This window comes from Ailuropoda melanoleuca, chromosome 3, assembly GCF_002007445.2.
Source record: "Ailuropoda melanoleuca isolate Jingjing chromosome 3, ASM200744v2, whole genome shotgun sequence".
In the NCBI taxonomy this organism is placed as follows: Eukaryota; Metazoa; Chordata; class Mammalia; order Carnivora; family Ursidae; genus Ailuropoda; species Ailuropoda melanoleuca.
The window spans coordinates 43,909,391-43,936,480 of NC_048220.1; the positions used below are offsets into that span (position 1 = coordinate 43,909,391).

At 32.7% G+C, this 27,090-nt stretch overlaps 1 protein-coding gene across 5 annotated transcripts in view; it reads right to left on the reverse strand.

Moving 5' to 3' along the window:
* ADAMTS6 (ADAM metallopeptidase with thrombospondin type 1 motif 6) overlaps positions 1-27,090 on the reverse strand; it is a 295,037-nt gene that overhangs the window by 111,048 nt on the left and 156,899 nt on the right. For all 5 annotated transcript variants that reach the window (XR_004624085.1, XM_034656286.1, XM_002919303.4 and 2 more), the window contains 2 exons: positions 12,720-12,866; positions 4,414-4,555 (listed from right to left, as the gene is read on the reverse strand). Coding sequence is in view for 4 of the 5 variants with exons in the window: in XM_034656286.1 (XP_034512177.1) it covers positions 4,414-4,555; positions 12,720-12,866 (289 nt within the window). In the remaining variant the exon portion in view is untranslated. The remainder of the gene's footprint in view (positions 1-4,413; positions 4,556-12,719; positions 12,867-27,090) is intronic.

Consider the following 27,090-nt stretch of genomic DNA (forward strand, 5'->3'; position numbering starts at 1 on the left):
AGTTTGATGTAGTACCAATTGTCTATTTTTGCTTTTGTTGCCTACATTTTTGGTTAGTCACATGTAACCATCTAAGAAGTCACATGTAAGAAATCACTGCCAAACTCAAGAAGCTTTTTCACTATGGTTTTTTTTTTCCATAAGTTTTATAGTTTTGGGTCTTATATTTAAGTCTTTAATCCATTTTGAATTAATTTTTTGTATGGTATAAGATAAGGGTCCAGTTTTATTCTTCTGCCTTTGGCTGTCCAATTTTCTTTCTTTCTTTCTTTTTTAAAGATCTTATTTATTTATTTGACAGAAAGAGAGACAGTGAGAGAGGGAGCACAAGCAGGGGGAGTGGGAGAGGGAGAAGCAGGCTTCCCGCTGAGCAGGGAGCCCGATGTGGGGCTCAATCCCAGGACTCTGGGATCATGATGAGCTGAAGGCAGACGCATAACGACTGAGCCACACAGGCATCCCTGTCCAATTTTCTAATACCATTTATTGAAGAGACTATCCTATCCCCATTGTTATTGTTAGCATCCTGGTCAGAGATCCATTGATCATATACACATGGCTTTATTTCTAGTCTCTCCTCCATTCCATTGATCTATATGTTTGTTTTCATGGCAATACCATACTATTTTGATTACTGTAGCTGTGTAATCAGCTTTTGAAATCAGGAAGTATGGTGCCGCCAGCTTTGGTCTTCTTGCTCAAAATTACTTTGGTTATTCAGGGTCTTTAATGGTTCCATGTGAATTTTAGGTTGTTTTTTTTTTTCCTTCCATTTCTGTTAAAAAGTGTCATGGTAGCAATCACCAGTTGACAGTCAACCAGTAAATTACGTAGTGGATATTGTTGACCTACACGAACCATTAAGTATATACGAATACAATGTTTAGGATATGATTTATGGTGATAGAATAAAGAAATGCAGAGTTATGTTTGAGATTGAGTCTTGAATTAATCTGTGCTTTTTAGAGAGCAGGCAAAAGATCACCCATATCCCCTACAATATATAGGCTCATTAGTGAGTTCCTTCCAAAGTGTAAACTTATTATTATTATTGTAAAATGGTTTTTTAATCCACTTTTAATAATTATTCTCTGCTAAAGAAAGAGGAGACAAATGGAAGTGGAAGAGGAGTGAGACAATAGATTCTACAGAACTTTATAGGAAGCAATATTCTTCTAAACAGGCAAAAAAAATCTTTTTTTGTACAAACTGAATACTGTTTTATTTGCAGTGCAGTTTCATCCCGAACACATCAAAGACACCCTTAGAACTTGCTGATACAGCTAACAGATTTTTTAGATGATCTGGTAGGATCTTGTTTTGTATGCTACTCATCTGTACTTGTACCTTGCCTTGAGGAGGTCCTGACTATTTACACAGGGTAAAAAAATACAAACTCAAATACAACACTGAGGGTCTCAGTGAGACCTGAGAATTTAAAACCCTGAAAATAAGTTTAAGGAATCTCTCCAGATCACCTCTCCCAAAAAAGACTGGGCTAAGATGGAGAGGTTTGCTTTATTTATTTTTTTTTAAAGATATTTGGAAACAGACATCCTTTGATGAACATTGACAAAAGTATCTCCCGAAATAAAATATATCTGTATATTTTCAGTAAATGAGACCTTTTTAAATTTTTGTTTTTACCTTGGGGTAGTTAAATCACATTCTGTATTTTAGTTTCACCATCTATAAAATATTAATAGGTAATTACAATTTTTATCAAAGTAGTCTGAAGTATCTCAGAAAAAGGCACTACATAAATACCACAAACCATAAATCATTTATAAATTACTATACTATACAACTATATTACTCTGTATACTGTTTTGTTCTCCTCACTACTTCTATTGGAATTTAGGAATACCTGGAAAACATACACGGATGATATACAAGGATAAGGGTAGAAAGTGCTTCCTGAAGTTGAATAAAAAATAAAAATTTTCACATAAATTCCCCAATATAACTAACATATATATTGATGAACCTACTCACAAAGAATTCCAGCAAGATTTTTTTATAACCGCAGATATAATCACTGGAAACCCCATCAATGACCACATGATAATCCAAGTGAAAGAGATAGAAAGCTGATGACCGTTGCAGTAATATATCATCTTGTAGTTGTTTAAAATCTTCCCTGGCATCATTAGAAACATGCTAGTTGAAAGAGGGATCATTTCCTGATGCTCCAACACCAGAAGTATCCCCTGACTAAAAGGCTACAGTGCTCTTCTAAGCCTCCAGTGCTTGTGCTCAGTGTTCCTCTCAGGATGCTACACTTTGACAGCTAACCAAATCAGGGCTGGACTGTCTTTCCTTCAGCTACTACCTGAACTATGACCTGTTTAGCTGACCAGACTCCTACTTTCAAAACCACGACTGTTTTCTAATGTAGTATTTAGAATCATTTAAAACTTTAGGAATTCACCAGATAAAACATTATGTGTCTATAAAAAAGTAGCATATGCACTTTCATATAGTACATGAGTCTAAGAAAACCATTTTGCTGCAAATCAAAGTGAAAAGATTAATGATAAAATATGTGAAATTGTATAGGATTTTAAGATGCTAATGTCTTTCCCCAAGTTTTCCAAATTTTATTTTATATCTATTACAAAAGCTTTTATAAATATAACACGTAAAGAAACAGAATCTAAAAGCTAGATATAAGAGGACACGTGGGTGCCTCAGGCTGTTAAGCATCTGACTAGGGCTCAGGTTGCTATCTCAGTGTCCTGGGATTGAGCTCCCCCACCCCTTGGGCTCCCTGCTTAGCAGGGAGTCTGCTTCTCCCTTTGTCCCTCCCCCTGCTCATGCTTTCCCTGTCTCTCTCTCTCTCTCAAATAAAAATCTTTTTTTTTAAAGCTAAATATAAGGAACATAAACTGAAAATACTCAAGTTTGCAATTAATATTTCTCTTACTTCACTTCAGATCAACTAGTCTGAAATAAATGAGATATACCGGTAGAGAGATGGGATAATCAGGATGAAAATTTTTATTAATTATTGAAGAATGAAAAGATGCATTCATAGATCCTGCAAAACTGATAATATAAATTATCTAATGCAAAAATACATAGATGCAGTTAAAACTCAATTTCTAATAAAAAAACTAAAATGAGATTAACTATTTCACTTCCTAATAAAGAAATGAGATCATAGATAAGAATAACAGAAAATCTGTAATCTCATTTGATCATGAATTTCAACCTACTAAACTACAAGTATATAAAAAGACCATGACTGAAATTTGACCAACATTTTCTGTAGGAAAAAGCAGCCCAAGAAAAAAAGAAACTAAAATCATACAGAAATAATAACAGAAGACTGTACAGAGAGACAAGAAAGACCATAGTTTTACTCAAGGCTTTAGATATTTAGATAGTTGCACACAATATTTAAATCTGTTGCACAAAATGTGCTGCCAAAGCCTACCATGAATAATAATATATTTGTCAACGAGGGGATATTTTAAAGAATCACTTTCCTTTGTACCCAAGAGGAATAATTGGAATACTATATTGTTTAGTATTATCTACCTTAAAACTGAATTTCTTTTTTGTTATTATTTTTAAAAAGGGATTTTAAACACTATTTGCATGAAAACAGAAACCAAGACTTAAAACTTATGTCTTAAACCTGAATTTTTCTTAAAACTTGTCATTTAAAAATTCTATTTTCATTCAGCATGTTTACACTGTGTACCTACTATGAATACGTCTCTACTGAACACTGATTCTTTCTCAAAACTTATTAATTATATATATATAATATTATTTATTTGATTTTAATTTATACTTTCTAGTACTGAGTCATTTCAAGTTGCTTCATCCACAGCCCACTTTTTTAGGCAGACACGAAGAGTCAATTATAAAACCTACATTTTTTTCCACAGTAATTTTCCTTGTTTTTCTATTTGGGTTAATGTCATCTTGTCCCCACTCGGTTGTTGTGTTAGAATGTGGGCAGTGAATGAAGCAACTTGAAATGACTCAGTACTAAAAAGTATAAATTAAAATAAAGGCTCCTAGCCAATGCGAAAATTTCCTTAAACCCAATTATTAGAGAATCAGAAAAGATTAGGAGGGGGGAGTTTTCAAAACCATAACATTTCAAAGACAAACTAAAGTTGGCATCATAAACTCAGGACTTAAAAAAGAAATAAATTAGAAATTATTAAAATTCTACCTGTATCCCTCACAAGACATTTGAAACCTGTTTAAGATTATTCAAATATTTAGAAATAGATAGTAGACAAATGGTATCAGAAAAAAAACAGTATGCCAAAGGCCATATTTAAATTAATGATGTTATCAGAGGTAAACTATGCTCAGTAAAAATCTAACTTAATATTTGTGTCATGAAAGAACACATATAAATGACTAAACATAAGGATTAAGACTTCTTACCCCATATTTACATTGGCGGGATGTTGCTCCATACTGGAAACGGCATTGCTCATCAGCATCATACACCTGACCTGGGGCCACAGCTGGATAAAGAAAGTCACGCTTGGGAGGCTCATTATCAAGGCAAGTACCACGGCCTGAACTGTTCAACATAAAGGATCAAAGGAAATTAGGTACACTATGGACTATCTCCATCACAATTAATGAAACCACGTGTTGAACTCTTTGTTTTAATAACTTGATGCATGAAAAGCAATACATTCTACCAATAAATAGTCATATAGCAAAACAGAATAATTTTACTGAAATGTGAATAAGAGTGTCAATTGTTTTTTCCAGCACCAAGACACAATAAAAGCATCTCAGACAACAATCTGAAAATGTCATGTTGGCCTTAAAACACTGATTTAAACTAATTTCTGAAGGAATCAAAACAGAATTTCGTATTACTCTAAGCTTCTTGTTTGTTTTCCATGAAAATATAACCACATCTGGTAGTAGAATTAAAAACATAAAATGTGGAAAATTTAAAAAAAAACAACCAACAACCACTATGGTTGTAATTCTTAAAAGACCTAATCTATATACTACTCTAACTTGGGCAGAACAATAGATGTTGTAGTAAGACATGTCCAAAGGTTCTTGAAATATTTCAATAATAAATGGGCAGAATGACAGATGAGGCTAAGATCCAAAGTTCTCTCAAGTATATTAGAAGTGTTTAGTCTCTCAAAAATTTCATATTTCATCTAGGGTCATCAGAGTTGGAAAAGAGAATGTTCTCCTCTATGCAATTTCTGCTTTTCAAAGTATGCTTGCACTCAAACATAATATTTTAATTCAGTGGAACAAATAACATAAAGATTGCCAAAAGCCAGACAGAATACCTTAGTTTAAAGAGCTTTATACTTTGCTAAATATAATTGTTCATTTTTTTAAGTCAGTGTGCATAAAATAGGACAGATGCTTTTTTACTTTCATTTCACATGTGAGTAGCTTAGAATTTTTAAAGAATTCTTATGCCAACATTTAAAAATTTTTTCCAACATTCCTGTCAATTGTGCCAGCACTTGTGTTTTTTTTTCCAAATCTTTTCCATCCGCTTTGCCAAAGGAAAATAATTTCACAAGTAGAAGTTCCTCAACTATTATTTAGGACAGTACAAATTTTCATTTATAGATAAGTAAGAAAGAGCCATGCATAATAATGAGTTTCATATTCACTTACTATTTTGTCATATTTCTTAAAATGTAAAAGTTAATTTGCTATATAAAAATGTGTATTTGCACAGCAGCAAATTAATACTTTTTAAAAATTGAACCATACTACTCATAAGGTGACAGATTAAAAAACTCACGGGGCAGAACACTGTCTTCTTTATACATTTTCCTTTCATTTACACCCCTCTTAATAGGTTTTTCATCAATAAAAATAATTAGATGGAATAATAAATGTGGTACTAATATAGATGGGTTTATTATTGGCTATTATAATCATTTCACGTGTCACTGTTCAAGGTATTTAACAGAAAACACCTTTTTTCACCCAGCTATCCAGTTTTCATGACAGAACGCTTTTTACTTCCTATTTATTGTACTTTTAGAAATTGACATGCACCTCAGTAAAAGAAACTCTTTCTAGATGAATTTTTTAAATAGCAAGCTTTTTTATTTCATTATGTAAAATATCTTTAATCTACATGGATATGCAAATTTTAAGCAAATGCAATTCTACCAGTAAATTCAAAATTTTATATTAAGATTAATGATAGAGGTCAAATGTGAAAAGTATACTGAAAGAAGACAATTTTGATAAACTGTAATATTCATGAAATAAATCAATTAGCAGTTTAATTCCATAATTTTTCTTCTAAAATATCAGTTTCATCTCCATCCACAATAAAATTATAAATGTCTTTATGAAAGGACTGAAATATGTAAAAAAAAATCAAGTTAAGTACCATTACAAATCAATGGGAAAAATTAAAGTACTGAAGTATATAAGTACAGGGTCCCATAGGCAAAAATATTTGCTGATAGCATAACAAAGCAAGTATATGATATATTCACCTAAGTAGCATCAACTCAAAAATCTATTAAAAATTATTATACATAATTACTTGCAGATATGGAAAATTGACCTAAAAACCTAGAGAAAGTACTATATGGACCTCCAAAAGAGTTTAAGAATAGATACCCTGGGGAAAAAAATATTTTCTGATAGCAAACTGAAATTTGGCTTAATTCAGAAGGAAGAAAGAATAATTACTTCATCTAAAGTTCTTGTTCACAGGTATTAATGATGTTCTAATCCTGGTCATGTTCTTTAAAAAAAATATCAAATCCGACAACCATCGGAAGGGCCTCCAGACAATAGAAGAGACATGCACTGTGGTCACCTGTGGACAAAGTCTTCTGAAAAGTTTATTCCAAAAGTGGATTTTTGTTTCAGTTTTTTTAAGTATTTACTAATTTGTATTAATGTGGTCTAGTTAAATATCTAGACAAGCCTTATTCTCCTTTTCTGTATATTTTCACAGAAGGATAAAACACTGTATGAAATAAAATATACACAAAAAACATAGATCTTTATTAAGATGAACGTGTATTTAGGAATATGGCATCAACAAAAGCCTTTTGAAATAGGTTTGGCTATAGTATTGTACAAACCATCAATGCTTACATGTCAAATGTCTTACCTATTGCCGACTCTGGGAAAACAAGGGTAGGGATATCTCCAAGATTGATTTACATTGTTTCTACATTTTGGGTAGAAAATGAACTATATTTTCCTTCTACTAACCATATTTGATATATAGAGTAAAACCTGGATTAAACTATTTGGGGGCTGAGGTAGTTTACATAGTTTAATTCTTAACTGGAGGGAGGTTAAGTGACAAAAATATTTTTTCCATAATGTTACTAAAATTTGCTACTTTCCTGACACTTTCAAGTAAGTTAAATCTCTAGATCACAATTATTTTAATTAACTATTAGAAAATAATAATTCTGGATATTTCCATGCCTCTGAGTCATCCACTGCCATTATGAACTACCATAGCTATAAGTATAGAAGGTAGAGGACATGGATCTGAGAGATGTATATTTAACCCTAGAAGTGCTTTTTTTCCTTCTTATTAAATTCCCAAGAGCTCAACCCTAATCACACCCTTCACTTTCTCCAGAAGAAGTAACTAATATTCTGACTTTTAATATAATTATTTCCATGCTTTTTTTTAGTTACTATTCATCTCTCAATTATTAATCTGCCTATTTTTGGACTATATAAAAAGAGTCATAGTGTAGGCTTTCTTTTGTGACTTTATTCTTCGGTTCAAACATAATGAAAGTGAGAAACATCCATGTTGATATGTATAGCTGTAGCCTGTTCATTAATATCATTCTTTAATTCCATTTAAGACTATGGGACAATTATTTACCCATTCTTCTCTTAATAAACATTTGCATTCTTCCTAATTTCTGAAAATTGAGAAGTATGCTGATATGAACATTTTTGTACAGGTCTCCTGGTACAAATGTTTTTTCCTTTCTCAACAATATTAGATGAGTTATTTTCTTATATTTTTTAATGTATCTATTTAACAAAATGGAGATATGAGTAACTGTTATTAAATCTAGGGTTCTAGCTAATTAATATAACCATACATTTCTTATGATGCTAAGTCTAGTTATTTATGCTACTCTTATCAAAATAATAATAGTAATGGTGTTATATATAAATCTTCTTGAATTTTCTCATCAAATAGCACATTTAAGCATAGATAGTCTGTGCTTTGGTCATATGCAAATTTTTCCACTCAGAAAACAGAAAACTCACTTGTTAATAAATTAAATGAAAAGCACTGTTAGTTTCCATCTATGAGATATTATTATAACTTATTATTATTAAGCAGCAGCAATATATTTGTTCTGAGCAAAACTATATACATAAAAAGGAGAACTCTATTTCCCTAGCAGCATACATTTCACTACTAAAAGCCCAATCTTTATTAATATATACAGCAATAAAGATGATAATAGACTCTACTTTTGCTTATGCATCTAAGACAAGACAGAAAAGAAATGTGTATTAGCTTGAGAACATGCTTTTTCCTAGATTATGAAATTCTTAGTAAATCAAAATATATTTACATTTCCAGAAATCTTTGCAGCCTGATAGCAACATCATATTTCATGTATTCTACTTCTAATTTAGAGAAGTCTTATTTACGTAGCTTGAAAATTAGCCTTGAAATGGGAACATGAGCCAGAGTTGAATCTTCAGCTTAATTTTACAGTTCCCTATGTAAAATATGCACCCTTGGCTTTGTTTCCAGAACACATGAGCACATTCTCCTAATTGCAATTTTAGATTTGTTTTTTACTTAAACAATTATACTATAAAGTACAGACCTTCAGCCTATAACACAGTGGGTCAATCTAAAAAATAAATCTTTCTATATAACCCTATACATACCTTAGCAGTCTTTTAACAACAACAACAAAAAGTTAACATTTAATGCCAACTCCTATTTTTTTTTTACCACAAAACTGTGCTCATACACCTAAGTTAAAGAAAAATGAATTAGACTGTATCATCTATGGCAAGTCAAGTGTCTTACCTACTATGTTATTGTAAACTGCTTTATCAGTCGCCACAAAACAAACCATAACTATCTTCTAAAATGAGTTACTGTAAGTCAGACCTTTCTCTTTTGCCCTCTGTATGACTAGAATGCTTAAATAGAACTGAATTTGAGGCTTCCAACAAACACTGTACTGCTAATTATTTACTCCATTATGCCCTTTTCTCCAAATGTAATTATGACTTATCAAAGATTTTTATGGGTTACGGTGAAGTCCCCGAAACACGCCTGATAAATGGAAGGAGGAGAAAGCTGTTTAGCTGTCTCTTGGGCTCCATATAAAAAAGGATCGCATCTATGAAATTGATTTCCATTGAAAGATTATTGATACTGACCTTCAAATGTAAGCGCTATAGAGGAAATGGGAGTGTCTTAGTCATCCTGTTCATCTTCTATCACTTTCCTTGTAGCTCTTTCTTTCTAGTTCACCTTCTACCATAATATTGCCTTTCTTTTATTCATCTTCCACCCTTTCTGTGAAAATGGCTAGTCTGTATTTAATTTGGAGCTGTAGGAAATTTTGCTATGGATCTCTGACAGTTCAAACAATTTAATAGACTTTAATTTAAATAGAGCAAGAGTTGATTCACAGAGGATCCGAAATTTTTGAAAACTATATGAGACTACTCTGTACTACCGCTAAGTGGTGGAAAATGTATGAAAAACTGGCCTAAACTACCTCTGGCTGCCTTCCACCGCCTGGTAAATTAGCCCATAGTCATCAATGAGTGTGAGCTGTAATACCAGGTTCATCTTTCTCTATTTTTCTAAATAAATAATAAGTCCCGCAGGCAGATAGGAAGGACACTACCTGCAAAGCCGTCGTCGAAAACATCAGAAGCTGGCATAACACGTCCATTTTAACGGAAATGGGTTCTTTATTATTTAATCAGGACGGCTTCTGGGCGATTCATGAACCACTTATTGAATCACCGAGTTTAAGAAATCTGAAAAAAAATATTGGGAGTTGGTAAACACCATCTCCTGATTGATCAATAGCACCTAGTGTTTCAGAAAGACGCGAGAGACTTTACTCTATTGGCATTTAAAGGCCATAGAATTGCTTTCAGTTGAACATAGTGAATAATGAATCTCTATAAATCATAGAAAGCTCATTGTTAAAATCTACCATCATCTTGGGCCTATGCAGTCACTAAGTAAAGAAAGGTATGCATTTTGTTGGCTGGGCTGCAGTTCCTAAACAATTCATCTTTCAAAACTTCTTTTTCTTGAGAAGAGAAACTAAAAATGTTATGAGTCTTTTTGAGCCAACTATAAAACATAAATGTAACCTCAATCCCTGATCAAAATATCACTGGATTTTTAAAAATATCACACATAGCTGTTAAAGCAATTAAGCCAACTGCATTAATAAAAAGGAACAAAGAAATTCAAGAAAGTTACTATTATGTCTTTGTGCTCCAGTGAATTGACCTTTTTAGAGGGCCCTATGTTTAAAAAACCTTATTGCTTGGTCAGATTATAATCAGAGTTGTTTAGTTTATTATTAAAAAGGGGAAAAAAGCCAACTTTCCCCAAATCTCTACCCATTGTCTTTCATATCTATCTTTTACTAATGGCTTTAACTGTGTGAGCATTCCCATGAGGATGCACAACAGAAATATTTTTATAAAGTAGAGGATAAATAAGCCCTTTAGAACCCTGTCAACACTAATCATGCTTACATACAAAATGCAAAGAGGCAATAAGGCTTAAATAATACTTTTTGGATTAATTCTTTTAATTAATTCAATGGAACACTTTATTGTACCAGTAATAATTTTACATCTCTCACCAAACCTGTGGCGATTTCTTAACGGTATTTTATTAGTAATTTAAGGATTCCCTTTCCAAGTATTTTAACAGCCTTAATATAGTTCCATCAAGGCAGGGTCTGGCAAGACCTCAAAAACTAGTCCTTGTATTAGGTATACAAAGATGGTCCTAGCAAATAGGCTGTGCAAAATAAACAGGATAGGGGAGAAAGAAAATTGGTACTTGAAAAAAAAAAAAAAGACATGAGGAGAGAAGGCTTCAAAAATGCACAGGAATACTGAGCATATTATACAGTTTGTCTTTCTGGTGATAGACACTAAGATTCCATTATAAAAACATTAGCCAAGTCAAAGGAGAAATTCCAGATCTGGCTTGATTTCTGGGGAAAGCAGGTCTTCAACAATGTTTAAAATTTAGGTAATATGATCTCATTAAAAACATCTTGGAAAATGATAATGCTAGTGCTTTGTGTTAAAAACCACTAAAAGATGTCAAACAAATTCTCTGTGGTCTATCTTTACAGCCTTCAACCCAGTTTTGGCACTAGCAAGTACAGTGTTATAATTACCAATTACTAACATTAAAAATTTTTAGGTTATGGCATAATTATTCCGAGGGACTACCTTCTGATATGAATTTTCAATTCCTTCTATTTCATTATTACATTAATTAATTTAAAAAAGGCCATTTTAAACATTTATCTTTTGATCTCTGATGAAACCATTGTGGTAGGTAATTTAAAATCTTTTGTTTGGGGTTTTAAAAAACTACATAATTTTAAGTTTTCAGAAGTTTCAGCTATTAGCAATAATATTACCTTACATAACCTATCTGAATTTTTAAAGTTTTAGACCATAGTCATATAAAAGTGAACTTTGAACAAAGACAGTTTTTAAAGAGAATTTCTATAGTTCATGTGTGTTTTTCTATGATTTACTTTTTCAAAGAATACTTAATCCCTTCTCCCCAAGAAAACAATGGCACAAAACAGTTGAAAGTAATGATAGAGCAATAAGGCTTAAAGCCTCTATATTATTTAAAATAATTTTACCACTTAATGAATGTCTACTGTGTTTCATACCCATTATAACATTGTACGTAATTATATATATAACAACCTGAAGATGTATGTATTATTACCTAACTCATTTAACAAGTGAGGTTACTGAAGATTATGCAAGGTTAAGTAACATGCCCATGGTCACACAGTTAGAAAGTGAGACCTAAGTCTATGAGAGTTTCTAAAGTCCAATCCTAAAGTCCTATGCAGGTGAGATATGAAAGAATATCTGCTTTCATAAACACAGTTATACCTCAGCTAATTTATTATTTCACATTTAAGTAGCCAGACTCTTAGAATATACATTAAAAGATCAGCAAAGAAGTTCTCAGACTGCAGAAAAGATCAATCAGATAATAAATTTTCAAAGACAAATTTTCATTTTCTCATTTACACTTGCTAGGTGTTTGGTTTTTTTGTTGTTGTTGTTCGTTACTATTAGATACTTCAGCATTCCTAAAAAAAACTCAGTTTTCTCAACAACAAAATGAAATATATAATCACTGAATTAAAGTTTGGCCCATGCTCTATTTAACTGTGTAAATCTAAAGTCTTTCTGACATTGTTTCCCATTTATTGAACATTACTGACACTCACATCATCAATCCCACTTATAGCTTTGCTCCAGTTTCTCTAATCTACCAAGTTCTGTTTGAGTATGAAGGAAAAAATTTGCCACAACGATATATTAAAGTATTTTGGGAACAGCCTGAAATATCACCCTATAAAAGTTACTCATTATGCAGTTTGAAGCACTACATATTAGGCTTCTACCAATGGCTTACTTCTGGAGCAATTCATCATCACTCTCCAGAGATTACTTACTCTAGAAAGCTGGTGATATAGTCTCGACTGCAGGCAGACCAGGAAAAAGGATTGGTATTTGCAGTAATGTGAGCTGCCATAAGTTTTGCTGCTTCATGACCTTTCGTCCCACAAGAATTTCCAATTCCATCATGGTTCATACCAAAACTGTTTTAACAAGGAAGAAACATAAGAAACATAAAAGAAAGAAATAAAAAAAAATGAACCCCCAATACATCCTTTATTTCCTTATTTGATCATTTGTTAGCCTTATCAACATATACCTTCTATCAAGATCCTCTAAGGAAATACAGGATTCAAGTTAAGGAGACTACAGAATAATTCTATGATAAAATTTATTCTTAAATCTTTTTAATTGATCATATACTTTCAAATGTTAACTTACATGATACAATCTTTCCTTGAACAGATAGGGAATATATATTAATACTCACTTTATAGGTAGAAAAAACTGAGATTTAGCAAAGATAAATGACCTATTAAAGATCATACAGTTAGTAAGTGTTAGTAGAAACTGCCTTTTAATATCCTAGAGTTCATGCTACCTCACTATGCTGAATCTGAAAGAGAATTATAAAAATATAGTTATAATCCAGGGAGTTCTAGGTTAAAGGCCAAATGCAAAAATCATTTTTCTTATTAATATAGAGAATTCAACATATATGCAATTTATGTTTGTGTGTGTATGTGTGTTTTCAAAACACCTTTTGAAAAATCTTGATATATTTAAGTATTATGATTATAGAGTTTTTCTTTACCTTGGTTGCCATTCATTATTCAAAGCTTGTCTTTGCCATTCCCCCCCCACCGTGTCCTATAGCCATGCTTAGTGCTATTATCAATGTGATACAAAAACATAACTCAGTGATAAATCATAAATTTTTTCTATAAAGGATATGAATATGAATAAATTTTAGTCTTTCTCCACAGATAGTCAAAAGTGTCCATTATTAGTGAAAAAATAAAGTTACGTGTCTATTGTGACATCCTAATAAATATACCATGATATGTGTTCAAGGAAATAAGTAATTTGTGTGACAAGAGTATAAAATAGATGAGGACAGTTGCTGGAGAAAAAATTGGAAAGGTAGTTGAGAACAGAGAATTACAATAAATGAAAGTAAATAATAATTTTGGCAGTCCAGAGACACTGAAGATTTCTGAGCAAGAGCAACTTAAGATTTCAAAGTAGGAGAATATGGACTTGATCTGTATTTTAGACAGGTCATTATAGTAATTCTATGGTGGAGACATTGGAGTGGGAAGAGAATGGATGCAAGGAAAGCAGATGGAAGATCATTACCAATTGAGAAATGATGTAGGTCTGAATAGGGCACTGGATAGAGAGCTGGGGTTAGATTTGAGACATGTTTAGGAATCTGAATGAATTGTTTTTCATTCATGTATTTATGAAGAAGAGCCATAACAAAGACATATCATATGTGGGGCAAGGAGAAGAAACTAGTAATTCGCAAGGAGGAGTGAACATAAGCAAAGGAAGAGAAGTATAGAAAAGTGTATATCCAGAGCCCTAAATTAAAACACCAAGTAACCCACCAAAATAACCAAAAACTAAATACACCAGTATTTAGTCTTCTTGTTTGACATAAACACACTGGAATCAGTGTCTTTGAATGATCTTCTAGGAATATGATGGTGGACTTTACAGTTTATAGAATTAGATATAATTTTGTCAAAACAATCAGCTGCAGAGTTACATAAAAAGCTTTGTAATGTAAACTTATAATTCAATAAACAATATTGTATACTTCTCTCAAAGGCCGATGTTATCATGTGAATATTACTATAATTCTTTTCAAATGATGATAGCTTTAAAAAAATTATTTCCTTTTAGCAGCAGCCTTATACATACTCCTGAGTCTACTGAAGATAGGTATAGGCAGACACAGATGGCTTTAAGAAAATTATTTTCAAGATCTTCAGCTTCCTTATGTATTCTTGTCTTAAAAAAAAAAAGTCAAGCTTCTCCTTTTTATATCTTATTTCTCCTACCTTATAAAAGAAAAACTTATTCTTTACCCATCTGTAATTTTACAATAGTTCATTGCCTTGGGTCTAAAAATGTGTGTGTCAAGAAGAGAAATCAGAACCATTTTGTATCAGTGTTGAGAAAGAGAATGATTTTAATGATTGACTAACATATGTAGTTTCTTGTTTTTGTCAAGTTTACGAGAGGATATAATCAAATTAACAGTCGATGGGTTGGTAAAAATTTTTGATACTAGATCACCATTTCACCATTGGTTATGTTCTGACAAATAATTCAAAAGGCGTTCAAAGAATTGAGTGATATTTCTACAGTAAACTTTCATCTATTTATGCAAACAAATTTTTTCAGCATTCAAATCTATAAGAACAAAATCAAAGAGTCAAATTGATGCTGAAATTCTGCCTCATTCTAGCAAGAGAGACAAATACAGCAATTGAAAAAATATAACTAATGGAAGCACATTTTCTATAAAATTTTACTTTTAGATTTTATTATTTATTAAAATATGTAATATGCACATGCTTCTCTGCTCAATAATTGGCTAACGATGATTATAATGTAATGAGTACATAATCCAGAGAAAAATTTTTCTTTATTATCACAGGAAATTTTGTAAATGTAATTGCAATTTATATACATTTTTGTGATAGAGATATGATATAATTAAAATACTTTTAAGTATAAAAATATATTTTAAAAATATATTAAGACATGCTAAAATATACATCAGGATAGTATTCTGGTTGGGAAAGAAAAAGCAGATATATTGAGTTAAAAGAGGGAAAAAATGATGTAAATTTTGACTACAAAACAAGAACCTGTTCACATATTTTTTAAATGCATAATGAAAGTTACCAGGATGCTATAGCATTTAGATTCAATTGATACAGTTAAAAGAGGTATACAAAATTTTATTTTTTTACATGCTTTTATTTACACTGCTCTAGAAATTCTATCCTTTGCAATTGAAAGGTTGAGATTGTGTCATTTATGACAACATGGATGGACCTAGAGGATATTATGCTAAGTGAAATAAGTCAGACTGAGAAAGACAAAAACCGTATGATTTCACTTATATGTGGAATCTAAAAAAACAAATGAACAGACAAACAAAAAGCAGAATCAGACCTACAAGTACAAAGAACAAAGTGATGGTTGCCAGAGGGTAGGGGTATGGGCAAAACGAGTAAAGGGGAGTGGGAAATATAGGCTTCCAGATACAGAATGAATAAATCATAGGGACAAAAGGCTCAGCATAGGGAATATAGTCATATTATAATAGCATATGCTGACAGATGGTAGCTATGCTTGTGTGAGCATAACATAATGTAAAAACTTGTCAAATTACTATGGTGTACACCTGAAACTAATGTAACATTGTATGTCAGCTATACTCGAATAAAAAATTTTTTTAAAAAAATCATGAATTCAAGTACATAAAGGAGGAAATCTTACAAATTCTATTTCTACTAACAATCTTTAGGTGTCAGATACAGATAGTTGTCTTAAGGACTTAGGTTTCAGTTGTCTGGGAGAATGTATACTTTTGTAGCTTATATTTCAAATATAAGAAATCCCAAAAATGACCTGACCAAAGTTAAAAGTTCCCTTACAGTGATACAAAGTAAAATGGGAGTTTACAACTGCTATTCATGACATCAACTTCAAAAGATCCCTTTAATAAGGTGATCAGGCTGGAGTAGAAGACATATACATATAAATATTTAAAGATAGGTTCCCTTAATCAGTTAGAGAAAGACAAATACCATATGATTTCACTCACTTTATGGAATTTAAGAAATAAAAGACGAACACAGGGGAAGGGGGATAAAAGAGAAAGAGAGAGAGGGAAGAAAACCATGAGACGCCTAACTATAGAGAACAAACTGAGGGTTGATAGAGGGAGGTGGGTGAGGTATGGGCTAAATGGGTGATGGGTATTAAGGAGGTCACTTGTAGTGACAAGCACTGGGTAGTTAGACATAAGTGATGAATCACTAAGTTCTACACCTGAAACCAATTTTACCATATATATTAACTAATTTGAATTTAAATAAAAACTTGAAATAAAAAAATAAAATAAAATATAGGTTCCCTCCTGAGGAAAGTCTATCTCAATGAAGAGTTGGTAAAAGAAGTGAAACTCATTAGTGATCAGAAAGAATAAACAAGAGTCCAGTTTAAAACCATCGTACTGGCAAATATTAGAATGTTACCTAGAACTAAGTATTGACAGTGGTAAAGAGAAACTGGAACCTTAGTGCACAACAGCTGTACTGTGGTCAGAGCAGCTGTTCTGGAGAGCAATTCAGGAGTACTTCGTCAAATTAAATAGGCAGATATTTTTATGACCCAACAATTCTATTCTTGGATATGTATCCCAGGAATATTCCCAAAGGGAATATGTATGAAGATGTTCATGACAGAGTTATTTATGATAGCAAGTTGTTAAAGATAATCTAGGTGTCTGTCGCTGGGGAATGGATAAGAAAATGTTGGCAAATGCATATTATGGGGCACTAAGCAGAAATTAGAAGCAGCAAACAAGATAGATGTCTACATATAAATATGGGTGGATCTTAAAAACACTGAAAAAATTAAGAGAAGGAAAAAGATCTATATAGTATTATATAAATATATAAGCAAAAATTACATACACACTCAGACAACAAAGAAAGGCCAAGGAATTGTTCCAGATTAAAGACTAAAGACAAATAACTAAATGCAATAGAACTAGATTGGGGGGGTAAGTTATAAAAAACACTGCTGGGACAATTAATGAAATTTGATATCAATGTTAAATTTTCTAGTTTAATAATTATACTGTGGTATAGAAGGCATTATCTTTTCACAGATACTGAAATATTTAGGGATAAGGCACATGTCTACAACTTACTCTCAAATAGTTGAGAAAAAAATACACATACATATACAGAAAGAGAGATATAAAGCAAGTGTTGCAAAATATTAACAATATTTGAATTTGAGTAAAGGGCACATGGGAAATCTTTCTATCAATTTTTCTGTAAGCTTGAAATCACTTCAAACTTAAAAGATTAATAATACAATCTGTGATATTTTAAAAGGATACAAATGGATTCAAATATGCATATCGAATTTATTAGAGTATACGGAAAAAGAGAAAGTGGAGTGGGAAATGGGATTATAGAAACAAATACATATTTACATACCTTAAGTAAGAAGGGTCCTTGATGGGACTGATAATGGTGCTGTGCTAAGAACTAAGGATACGTAGATAAATGACAGATAGATAGATAGCAATAGATCAATAAATGTAAAATAAACTCAACTCTCTGCTCTTGAGTTTCACAAATAATAATTTTAAAAAAGAATGAGAGCAAGAACAAAAGAGTTTGGTGAATATAGGGCCCATTCCCATGAGTGAACAGTGGTAGCAAGACAACACTCCCATGGTTGGTTTTATGTGTTCAATAAAACAGTTCAGATAACATAAAGATAAAGATTCTCATTTGAGGAGGGTTTTATGAACAAGGATTGAGAGAGAGATAGAGGCACAGACACAGAAAGACAGAAAGAGACAGATTGGCAAACAGTCTCCCTTGGGCCTCTTGTGATTCTCCACATACTGCTGGGTATTCCAAGTCTGCAAACCTTATGTTTTAACCAGACCATTTCACAGGATAACTTGGAGAAATGAGGTAACATCCCCCCTGGACAAAAAGCAGGTTTACTTACTACTTGCTCTAAAAGTGGTAGATTTCCCAAGCTCAATGTTTCTCAGTTATGATGCAAACTCACTGCGTAAGAAGCATTCATCTAGGCCATATCGTTTTGCCCCTATAGGATAAGGGGCCAAGAGAAACCAAATAAATATGCTGATGCTTACGCTGTTTACTGTGCTGTCAGTAATAAAATCCTTTGTCTCTGACCCAGGAATTTCATGTCTTTTGCTAGCATCCATTTGACAGCTATAGGACAACTTACTAGCTTATAAGTAGGGTAAAGATAAATCTCAAATCCAATGAGAGAAAAGATTGTAGTTGATGAGGATAACATATTCAATTATGAAAAGCTAAGTAATTCTGAAAGCAAATTACTTCAAATTAGTATTAATTTTTTAGAAACTGGGGCACATGGGTGGCTCAGTTGGTTGGGGGTCTGCTTCAGCTCAGGTCATGATCCAGGGGTCCTGGGATAGAGCCCCGCACTGGGCTCCCTGTTTGGCGGGGAGCCTGCTTCTCCCTCTCCTGCTCCCCCTGCTTGTGCTCTCTCTCTCTCTCTATCAAATAAAATCTTTAAAAAAAATTTTTTTAAACTGAAGCCCAATAACAGCTATTTAAGTAGGCTTTTTGTTTTGTTTTCTTCCTAGGAGGTAAATTGAATGTTGAAGATTTCATCTAAATCTCCCAGTGGATACAAGAAAAAGACCAGAAATTTCCTTTCTTATGTCTTATTATTTCTGTTCCTATCTCAAAAGTTTAAAGGGCACATCTTATTTTTAGACTGTTAAGTAAAAAGTTTCCTCCCTTTTTCTCTATCACCTAAACGCAGTAAGGCAAATAAGAAAAAGAAACAAAAATTCTGCATTTAACGAAATGTAAAAAAACCTCTAAAACCATAAACCCACAACATTATAATGAATGTGGAAGGATGACGGAATTCAGAAAAATCAAAGATGAATGCAGCAAGACACAGAGAGAGGATAACAGTAACTGAAGATCAAGCACAAAGAAGCAAGGCATATTTCTCCAAAGTTATGTGCAACAATCTAGGGGGTAAAACCAACAATATCTTCTTGTGAACAACTGGAGAAAGGGTGCAAACTGTTGGAATATACACCCTTGTTCTAGTTATCAGAAGAAAAGGGGCTGGGCTTATTGTATTGGAGTCACACAAATCATATTTGTAGGAAGCAATCTGTCAGTAAGGAAAGATGAAAGAGAGATTCTATCTTGCTAACAGTTTTATAAAGGGATACAGTGTTAAAGAACTTGAATCTCATACACTACTCCACATCACTAATAAATTCCTGATGAGAAAATAGCTCTGGCCCCTACCCATCATAAACCTTCTACAAATAGTTCATCCAGAAAAATCTAACTCTTTCAAAGACGTGAGTCAAAAGGAACAAGAACTGTATCTACAAATATATTAAATAAATAAATAAATGAATAAATAAATAATCAGAACAGAAAAACACAAATAGAAGGACACTTAGCAGAAAAAAATGTTGGTACAGGAAAGATAAAAACTGGACACATATTAATTCAAACAAACTTAATGAAGCCATCATTTTATAAAAACAAGAATTTAATGCAGAGATACAAGCAATCAGGGAAGATATGGCAAGACAGGGGATGAAAAGATGAACTATCTGAGAAAATAAGTGTGGGGGGGGAAATAAAACTATCACGGGAAAAAGGCCATGCTGAAGTAGCAAAAAATAAAATTAGGCAACTGCTAAAAGCATTTCCCACAGAAGTGAAAAAGCAAGCAAAATAAAAACTGACAGTTTAAAAGGGTCAAAATAAAGAAATCCAACATATGTATCATTGTTGTCTCCCTAGAAAAGAGCCAAAATATTAAAACAGAAATAACAGTGATTATAAAAAATTCAAGAAAACTTTCGAGAAATAAAAATGGCTAGAATCTAATCAAAATTGAACTATTTTATGTCTTAGGAAAAACTGACACGGAATGAGTTCACACAGAGCCACAGCTTAGTTAACTTATTGGACTTCAAAATTAAGATACATTTTGGGCAACTGGGGCAAAAGAACAAATTACCTATAATGGTAAAACAATCAGATTACCCTCAGATTTCACCATGGTGACATTTAACACCACCTCACCACAGAGTAATGACTACCAAGAATCTTGGACTCAGCCAAATTGAGTATAAAAATCATTTTGCACAAAAACTCAAGGAATAGAGGTCTCATGAATCATTCTCACAAAAACTGCTACAAGATAAACCTCAGCTTGGTTTAAAAATAACATAAAAATTTAATGGCTTATTGATACTATTAGAGTTTCAAAGTAGGCAGTGCATCCAACACAAACGAAATTTGTAACGAGTCCAATTAACTTTCTTCTCATACTTTCTAGTGATATTTTTTATTTGTTGTTTTGTTTTGTGAATTTAATTTCAGCCTCACATACATATTATATGAAAAATCATGCATACTTAAGAGAGAATCAAACATATTAACATTTTAAAGAATAATTATAAAGAAACATCCACATTGTCCTTACTAAATTTAAGAAATGGAACTTTTTCAGAAAAAAAGCTTGCCTCGTGTTCACCTTCATAATCATACCCTTCTTCCTCCCCCTGAGAGAGAACCATTACCTGACTTTTGTGATAATCATTCCCTATGACATCTCTAAACAACTGTATGTTAATTTTGCCTGGTTTTGAAACCTACAGAACTGAAATCACACTGTAGATATCCTTTTATAACTTGATTCCTTCACTCAACAGTGTTTTTAGATAATGTCATCTCTGCTGAGCCATCTAACTGTACATCGTTCGTTTTCATTTATAGATTTCCATTGTAAATGTACTATTTAATTATCCAATCTGTGGTGATGAATTTAGGATGGTTCCTATTATGGAGCTATTATAAACAATGCCGCTATGAGCATTCTTGAATACATCCCCTGGTCATGTATGTAAGGGTATCTTCAGAACAGTTTTTAAACTTTTGGTCTGAGGATCTTTTACATTCATAAAGATATTAGAGACCCCAAAGATCTTTTGTTTATGATGTTAAATGGAGTGATATTTATCATCCTAAAAATTAAAAATAAGAACATATATAACTATTTTACTTAAAAACATCTTACTAAACAGAAGAATTTTAGTGAAAAGAGTAGTATTGTTTAATTACATTTTTGCTAATCTCTATAGTGTCTGGGTTACTTAAAAATAGCTGGGTTCTCAGATATCTGCTACTTCATTCATTCTGTCGTGGTATTTTGTTTTGGTTGAAGTATATGATAAAACTCCGACCTCACACTAATATGTAGGTGGAAAAGGGAAGAGCATTTTCACAGCTCTTTCAGATAATTGTAGGGGTTTTTTCATACTATATGAAAACTTGACAATTTTTAAAAGGTAGTTGAAATATTTATTCTGAAACCATATCAATGATCTTTTTAAAACTGGTTTTATTAATATCACCCAATCTCAGAAAAGTCTGAAAAAAGAAAAAAAAGGTTTTTAAATATTAGGAAGTTGTCAAGTTTTAATGACAAATACAACTTTTCCTGAATTCTGATTTTTGCTCAAAAGTTCAAATTTTATCATTGGTAATAAACAGTGTAAGTTGTTTTCCTTGAATAATAAGCTCATTTGTTTATTTTTAAAGTGAATTTCTGCCAACTACCCATAGTTTCTCATTTCTTCTTTCAAATAAAAATTGTGTTCCAGGAAAAAAGCAGCTAGTTCATCTCAAACAATGGCACAAGTTCTTTTCTTTGTGACAACCATCAGACTAAGATACGGAACAAAAAGTGCTTTACACACTTCCCATTTTGTGACACAGAATACTTTATAGAAGATATATATGTAAGGGTCATGCTTTAATAAAATCCATAATTTTTCATGTACATCATGACATTCTTAAGTAAAACTGACATGGTGGTAACAAATACAATGACTAACAGTATCGTTGCCTTGAGTTATGCTGGGGTGTCAGCACTTACACCTGCACTGATTTTGCACAATCAGTGTAAATATCAACACAGTTTCAAGGAAAAAAAAAAGTCACATTAGGTCTCAGTACTATGAAAATAGTTTTGATCCAAAAATGCTTCAGAAATCCCAGAGATCGATGGACCACAATTTGAGAATCAAATTTTAGGATATAAGCGGAAAATAAATTGTTGGGTCATGACTTAGGCAAAATTTCAACTTTACTAGATAATGCTAAACACCTTTTCAAAGTGGTTACACCAAATTACATTCTTACCTGCAGTATACAAGAATCCTGGTGGTACCACATCTCCACCAATAGTTGGTATTCTCAGGCTTTTAAATTTAGGCTAATCATGGTGGACATAAGTGTGTTTCCTTGATTATTAATTAGGTTGAACATCTTTTTACATGCATATTGACCATTTGGATTTTTTCTTTTGTAAAATGTTCAAGTACTTGTATATTTAATTTGTCGGAGTTGCTTATATCAGCTGCATGTCAGCCACAAACAACTTTTTCCTAAACTGTGTCTTATTTTTTTCATTCTATGGTATTTCTTACTTGGATTTTTAATTTTAATGTGGTTAAATTGGTCAATCATATACTTCATGGTTAGTGTTCTTTATGTCTTGTTGTTTTTTGTTTCAGGGGGTGTTTTTTGAAAGAGTGCACACAACAGAGGAGAGAGGCAGAGAGAGAGGGAGAGAAAGAGAATCCCAAGCAGGCTCCATGCTCAGCACAGAGCCTGATACAGGGTTTGGTCTCACAACCCTGAGATTATGACCGAAATCAAGAGTCAGAGGCTTAACCGATTGAAACAGTCAGGTGCCCCCTTTATGTCTTATTTTTAAAAAACATTTTTTAATCTAAGCTCATGGGGATTTACTTCTATAATATGTTCTAAACCCTGTAATAGTTTGATTTGTGCATTTTTAGGTACTGTTGGATCTTATGGTAGGAGTATATTTAGTTTTGTTAGAAACTGCCAAACTACCTTCCAAAGGGACTATAAATAAATCTTTAAGCCTAGGTATGGCTTGACACAAGGATCCATTTTTACTACTTACTTCAACAAGCAGAAAGTATTTTTTATATTTAATTTATTCACAATATTTAGCATATAATCGGACTTTAGGGATTAGAGGCTTAGTCAAATGGATGAAAAATCTATCAGCAGAGATTTAATTTGGATAAACTGGGTAGATTCACAAGGGCAAAATGCAGATCTAATAAACATTTTCTTGTAAAGCATGGGATCCATGGAAACTGCCTGAGTTCCATACTCACTATGATGAACTTCACTTTTTTCTGCCCCTCCTTCTTGCAGTTACCTAACTGGAGTTACATAACTCACAGGAATCCTCAACTCTGGTTGTGGGTTCTGGGACCAATTTTGTTCATTATTAGGGAGATTTTGAAGAGATCAAAGCCAATAGCTTTGTGGAGCAGTACTAAAACATGGCGTATTGTTGGTCTGGTTCTCTAGTTTTTAAAGTAATTGTAATTGTTAGCTTCTGGTCCCATTTCTTGTGAAGAAGACACTACCCTACCCCCAAGTCTTAGTAAATGAATCCCTTGTTTATTTCACCTGCTCCCGAGACTCAGATTCTGACCAGTATTCCATTTCTTTTTGAGCAGGGATCCGTTTGGCTTTTGGGGTGTTAAAGGTCTGGGTATGTAACCAAGTTCTCTTATGCTCCACCCTCTCGGATACACACAGCTATCCACAGACTTTCATGATATTGACAATTTCCTGACTGATTTTCATCCAGGCACTGCTGCCAGACTAAACTACTGAAGTCCTCATGATGTGAATTGGATATAATGTGCTTAATTAATTAGTTAGAATAATTTGCTTTAAATAGACCCAAATGGGTTGCCTGGCTGGCTCAGTCAGTGGAGCATGCAACTCTTGATCCTAGGGTTGTGAGTTTGAGCCCCACACTGAGTGGAGGGATTACTTGAAAACAAAATCTTAAAAAATAAAATAAAATAAAATAGACCCAACTAACTAATGGTGGGGGCGGGGTGGGGACCCTTACATGTCTATAGCAAAGGAATACAAAGTTACATTATTCAAGCTACTTTTTATACCAGAGTGTTATTTTATCCACAGTTTTGTGTTTTTGTTAAGAATTACTGATGTTTATGCTTTGTGCTCCAAGCAAAAATACAACATTAAGACCAAAGGAATGGAGAAGACAGTGGCTGTGGAGTGTGGCTTAAAAGGAAAAAGATGATGCCATTAGGCTTGTTCTGTCAGGTTGACCAAAACCTTTAATCGTTCAATTTCTGTAGGAAAGATAAATGAAATTATGAGTTTGAAACTCTGGTTGCTAACCAGCTTTTTTTTCATATGCAAACAGCNGGGGGGGGGGGAGGCCTGATTTCATCACTTGCCCTAACCAGCAGGATTTCTCTTCTCTGGGGCACAACACTCCATGGATGGCCCTTTCACTAAAGCTCAACCTAGGTTCTGGACTTTACCCTGTATGAAAACAAGTGTTCATTCAGTATATGGAAAAACACTCAAGAAACATCCAAATCACTTATTAACCTATCGATGCCATTTTTTTTAAAAGGTTAATGAAAATCCTATTAGGTATTTTTCATGGAAACTGACACTAAAATTCCAAAATTAATATTGCAAAGTATAGGGTCAAAAGAGCCAAGATGATTTTGAAGATGGAGGGAAAATCTTCAGTATCTGTTATAAAACTGTGATAATTAAAACAACATGATATGGCATACAGAATATTTGAAAATAACAACAAAAGTCCCCAAAACAAATGTAGGACAGTACTGACATTTGTCAAATCCGAATGGTATGTGCATGTATGTTATAATACACAGACACAGAACATTTCAAAGAAAAAAAATTTTTTAAAGAAAATGTCTATACAGTTAATTACATGAGTCTGAATATTATATAAAGAATAGTTTGTTCTGAAATTTAGCAATTAAATTTTCCTTTTGGACAAGTCACACAAGATACTCAAATTGGCTCTGAAAATTGTAAAGTTCTAAAGTTTAAAAGCTGATTTTGGGGACCCTGAAAATTTTACTACAGAAATAATGGTATAAACTATTATTTGTCCAGGATAGCTCACATAAGCTTATTCCATCTATTTTACAGACTAAACCTGCGTCTCTAAAAAATGAAAAATAGTATATAACAACACTAATTGAATTGATGATTAAACAAAATGGGATATATTTTGAATTTTTCTACAGAATTGATAGTACTGGAAGAAAAGCACATTTGCTAAAGAAAAAGATAAGTGAAAGTTACTGAAGAGGTTCTAAAAGGGACTTGTAAGTACTATCAAAAAGTTCTACAGGTAAATGGTTATGAATCTATTATGTCAAATTTAAAAATTGTGTTTTTATTTCCTTTTATAAAGATATACCCTGAACCAGGGCCTATACAACCCCAGCCTAGTGGTTTTGCCTTTGTTTTGACTCATGAAGGAGAGTGAATTAGAAGATGTTCTTGGGGCACCTGGCTGGCTCAGTCGGTTAAGCATCTACCTTCAGCTCAGGTCATGATCCTGTGGTCCTGGATCAAGCCCTATTGAGGACTCCCTGCTTCGCTTCTCCCTATCCCCTCCCCCCACCCTGCCCCACTTCTGCTCTCTCTCTCTGTCTCTCAAACAAATAAATATAATCTTAAAAAAAAAAAAGAAGATGTTCTTGAAGTAACTGATCAAGAGTTGGAAAACTGACTAAGAGTAGGAAAAGAAAAAAAAGTAAATAAAAATGTGTTCCCTTAGGGTAGCAACTTTGTTTTCATCATCACTGTATCCACAATACACTCCATGTTAGGCAAATATATTAGTTACTTAGTAAGTCTTGGGAATGAAATTGTGCATGAGTGAGAGAGACTACCCATCGATCAAATGTATTCCATGAAAAACATAAGTTGGGAAGTATCATTTGGATATACTTCCCTTGACGTAATAAAAATTATAATATCATACAATAAGCAATAAAAGAAGAAAAGGTAAGAACTTAGGTCAAAATACGTGACATCACCAGTCAGAGACAAGGCAGTTGCTATAAAGAGACTAGGGATTGTGCAATAAAGGTTATTCACTAAATAAAGCATGTGTAACTCAGAGAGTCTATCATATGCATCAATCTCTAGACACACATGCTTTTCTCAATATTTTTTACAGTAAATTACACAGTTCTCTATGCAAATGCGTTTTTCCTCTGAAGCTATTTTAACAAAACAATATTTCCTTATGTCTGGCAAATATTCATATATTTGCATGGTGATATATAAGAAGAGAATTTGTGTTTTTATTTATTAGAATATATAAGAGGCAGCCTACTGTGATTACATTGTGCATCATTTCACCATATATTATATGACTAAACACTGTGACAGTAATATAGTTTGAACCACAAAATAGTAGCTTACTCTTGATTTTGGTACAAAATCCTTAGTGGTTCTTTTGGAAGATTTGTAACAGTAAAAAAGAGTAAGCATAGACTAGAAGAATAAATTAATATGCATTTAGTCTGGACTTCTATTTAAAATCATAACACATGTTTTAAACCAAACAGAAGATCTGTGTGGCTAAGGAAAATCTTAAAACGCTTAATTCAATTTTTGTACCTAAGCAAACTTAATTTTACCATGTTGCCAATATATCAACACCATTGTTTCT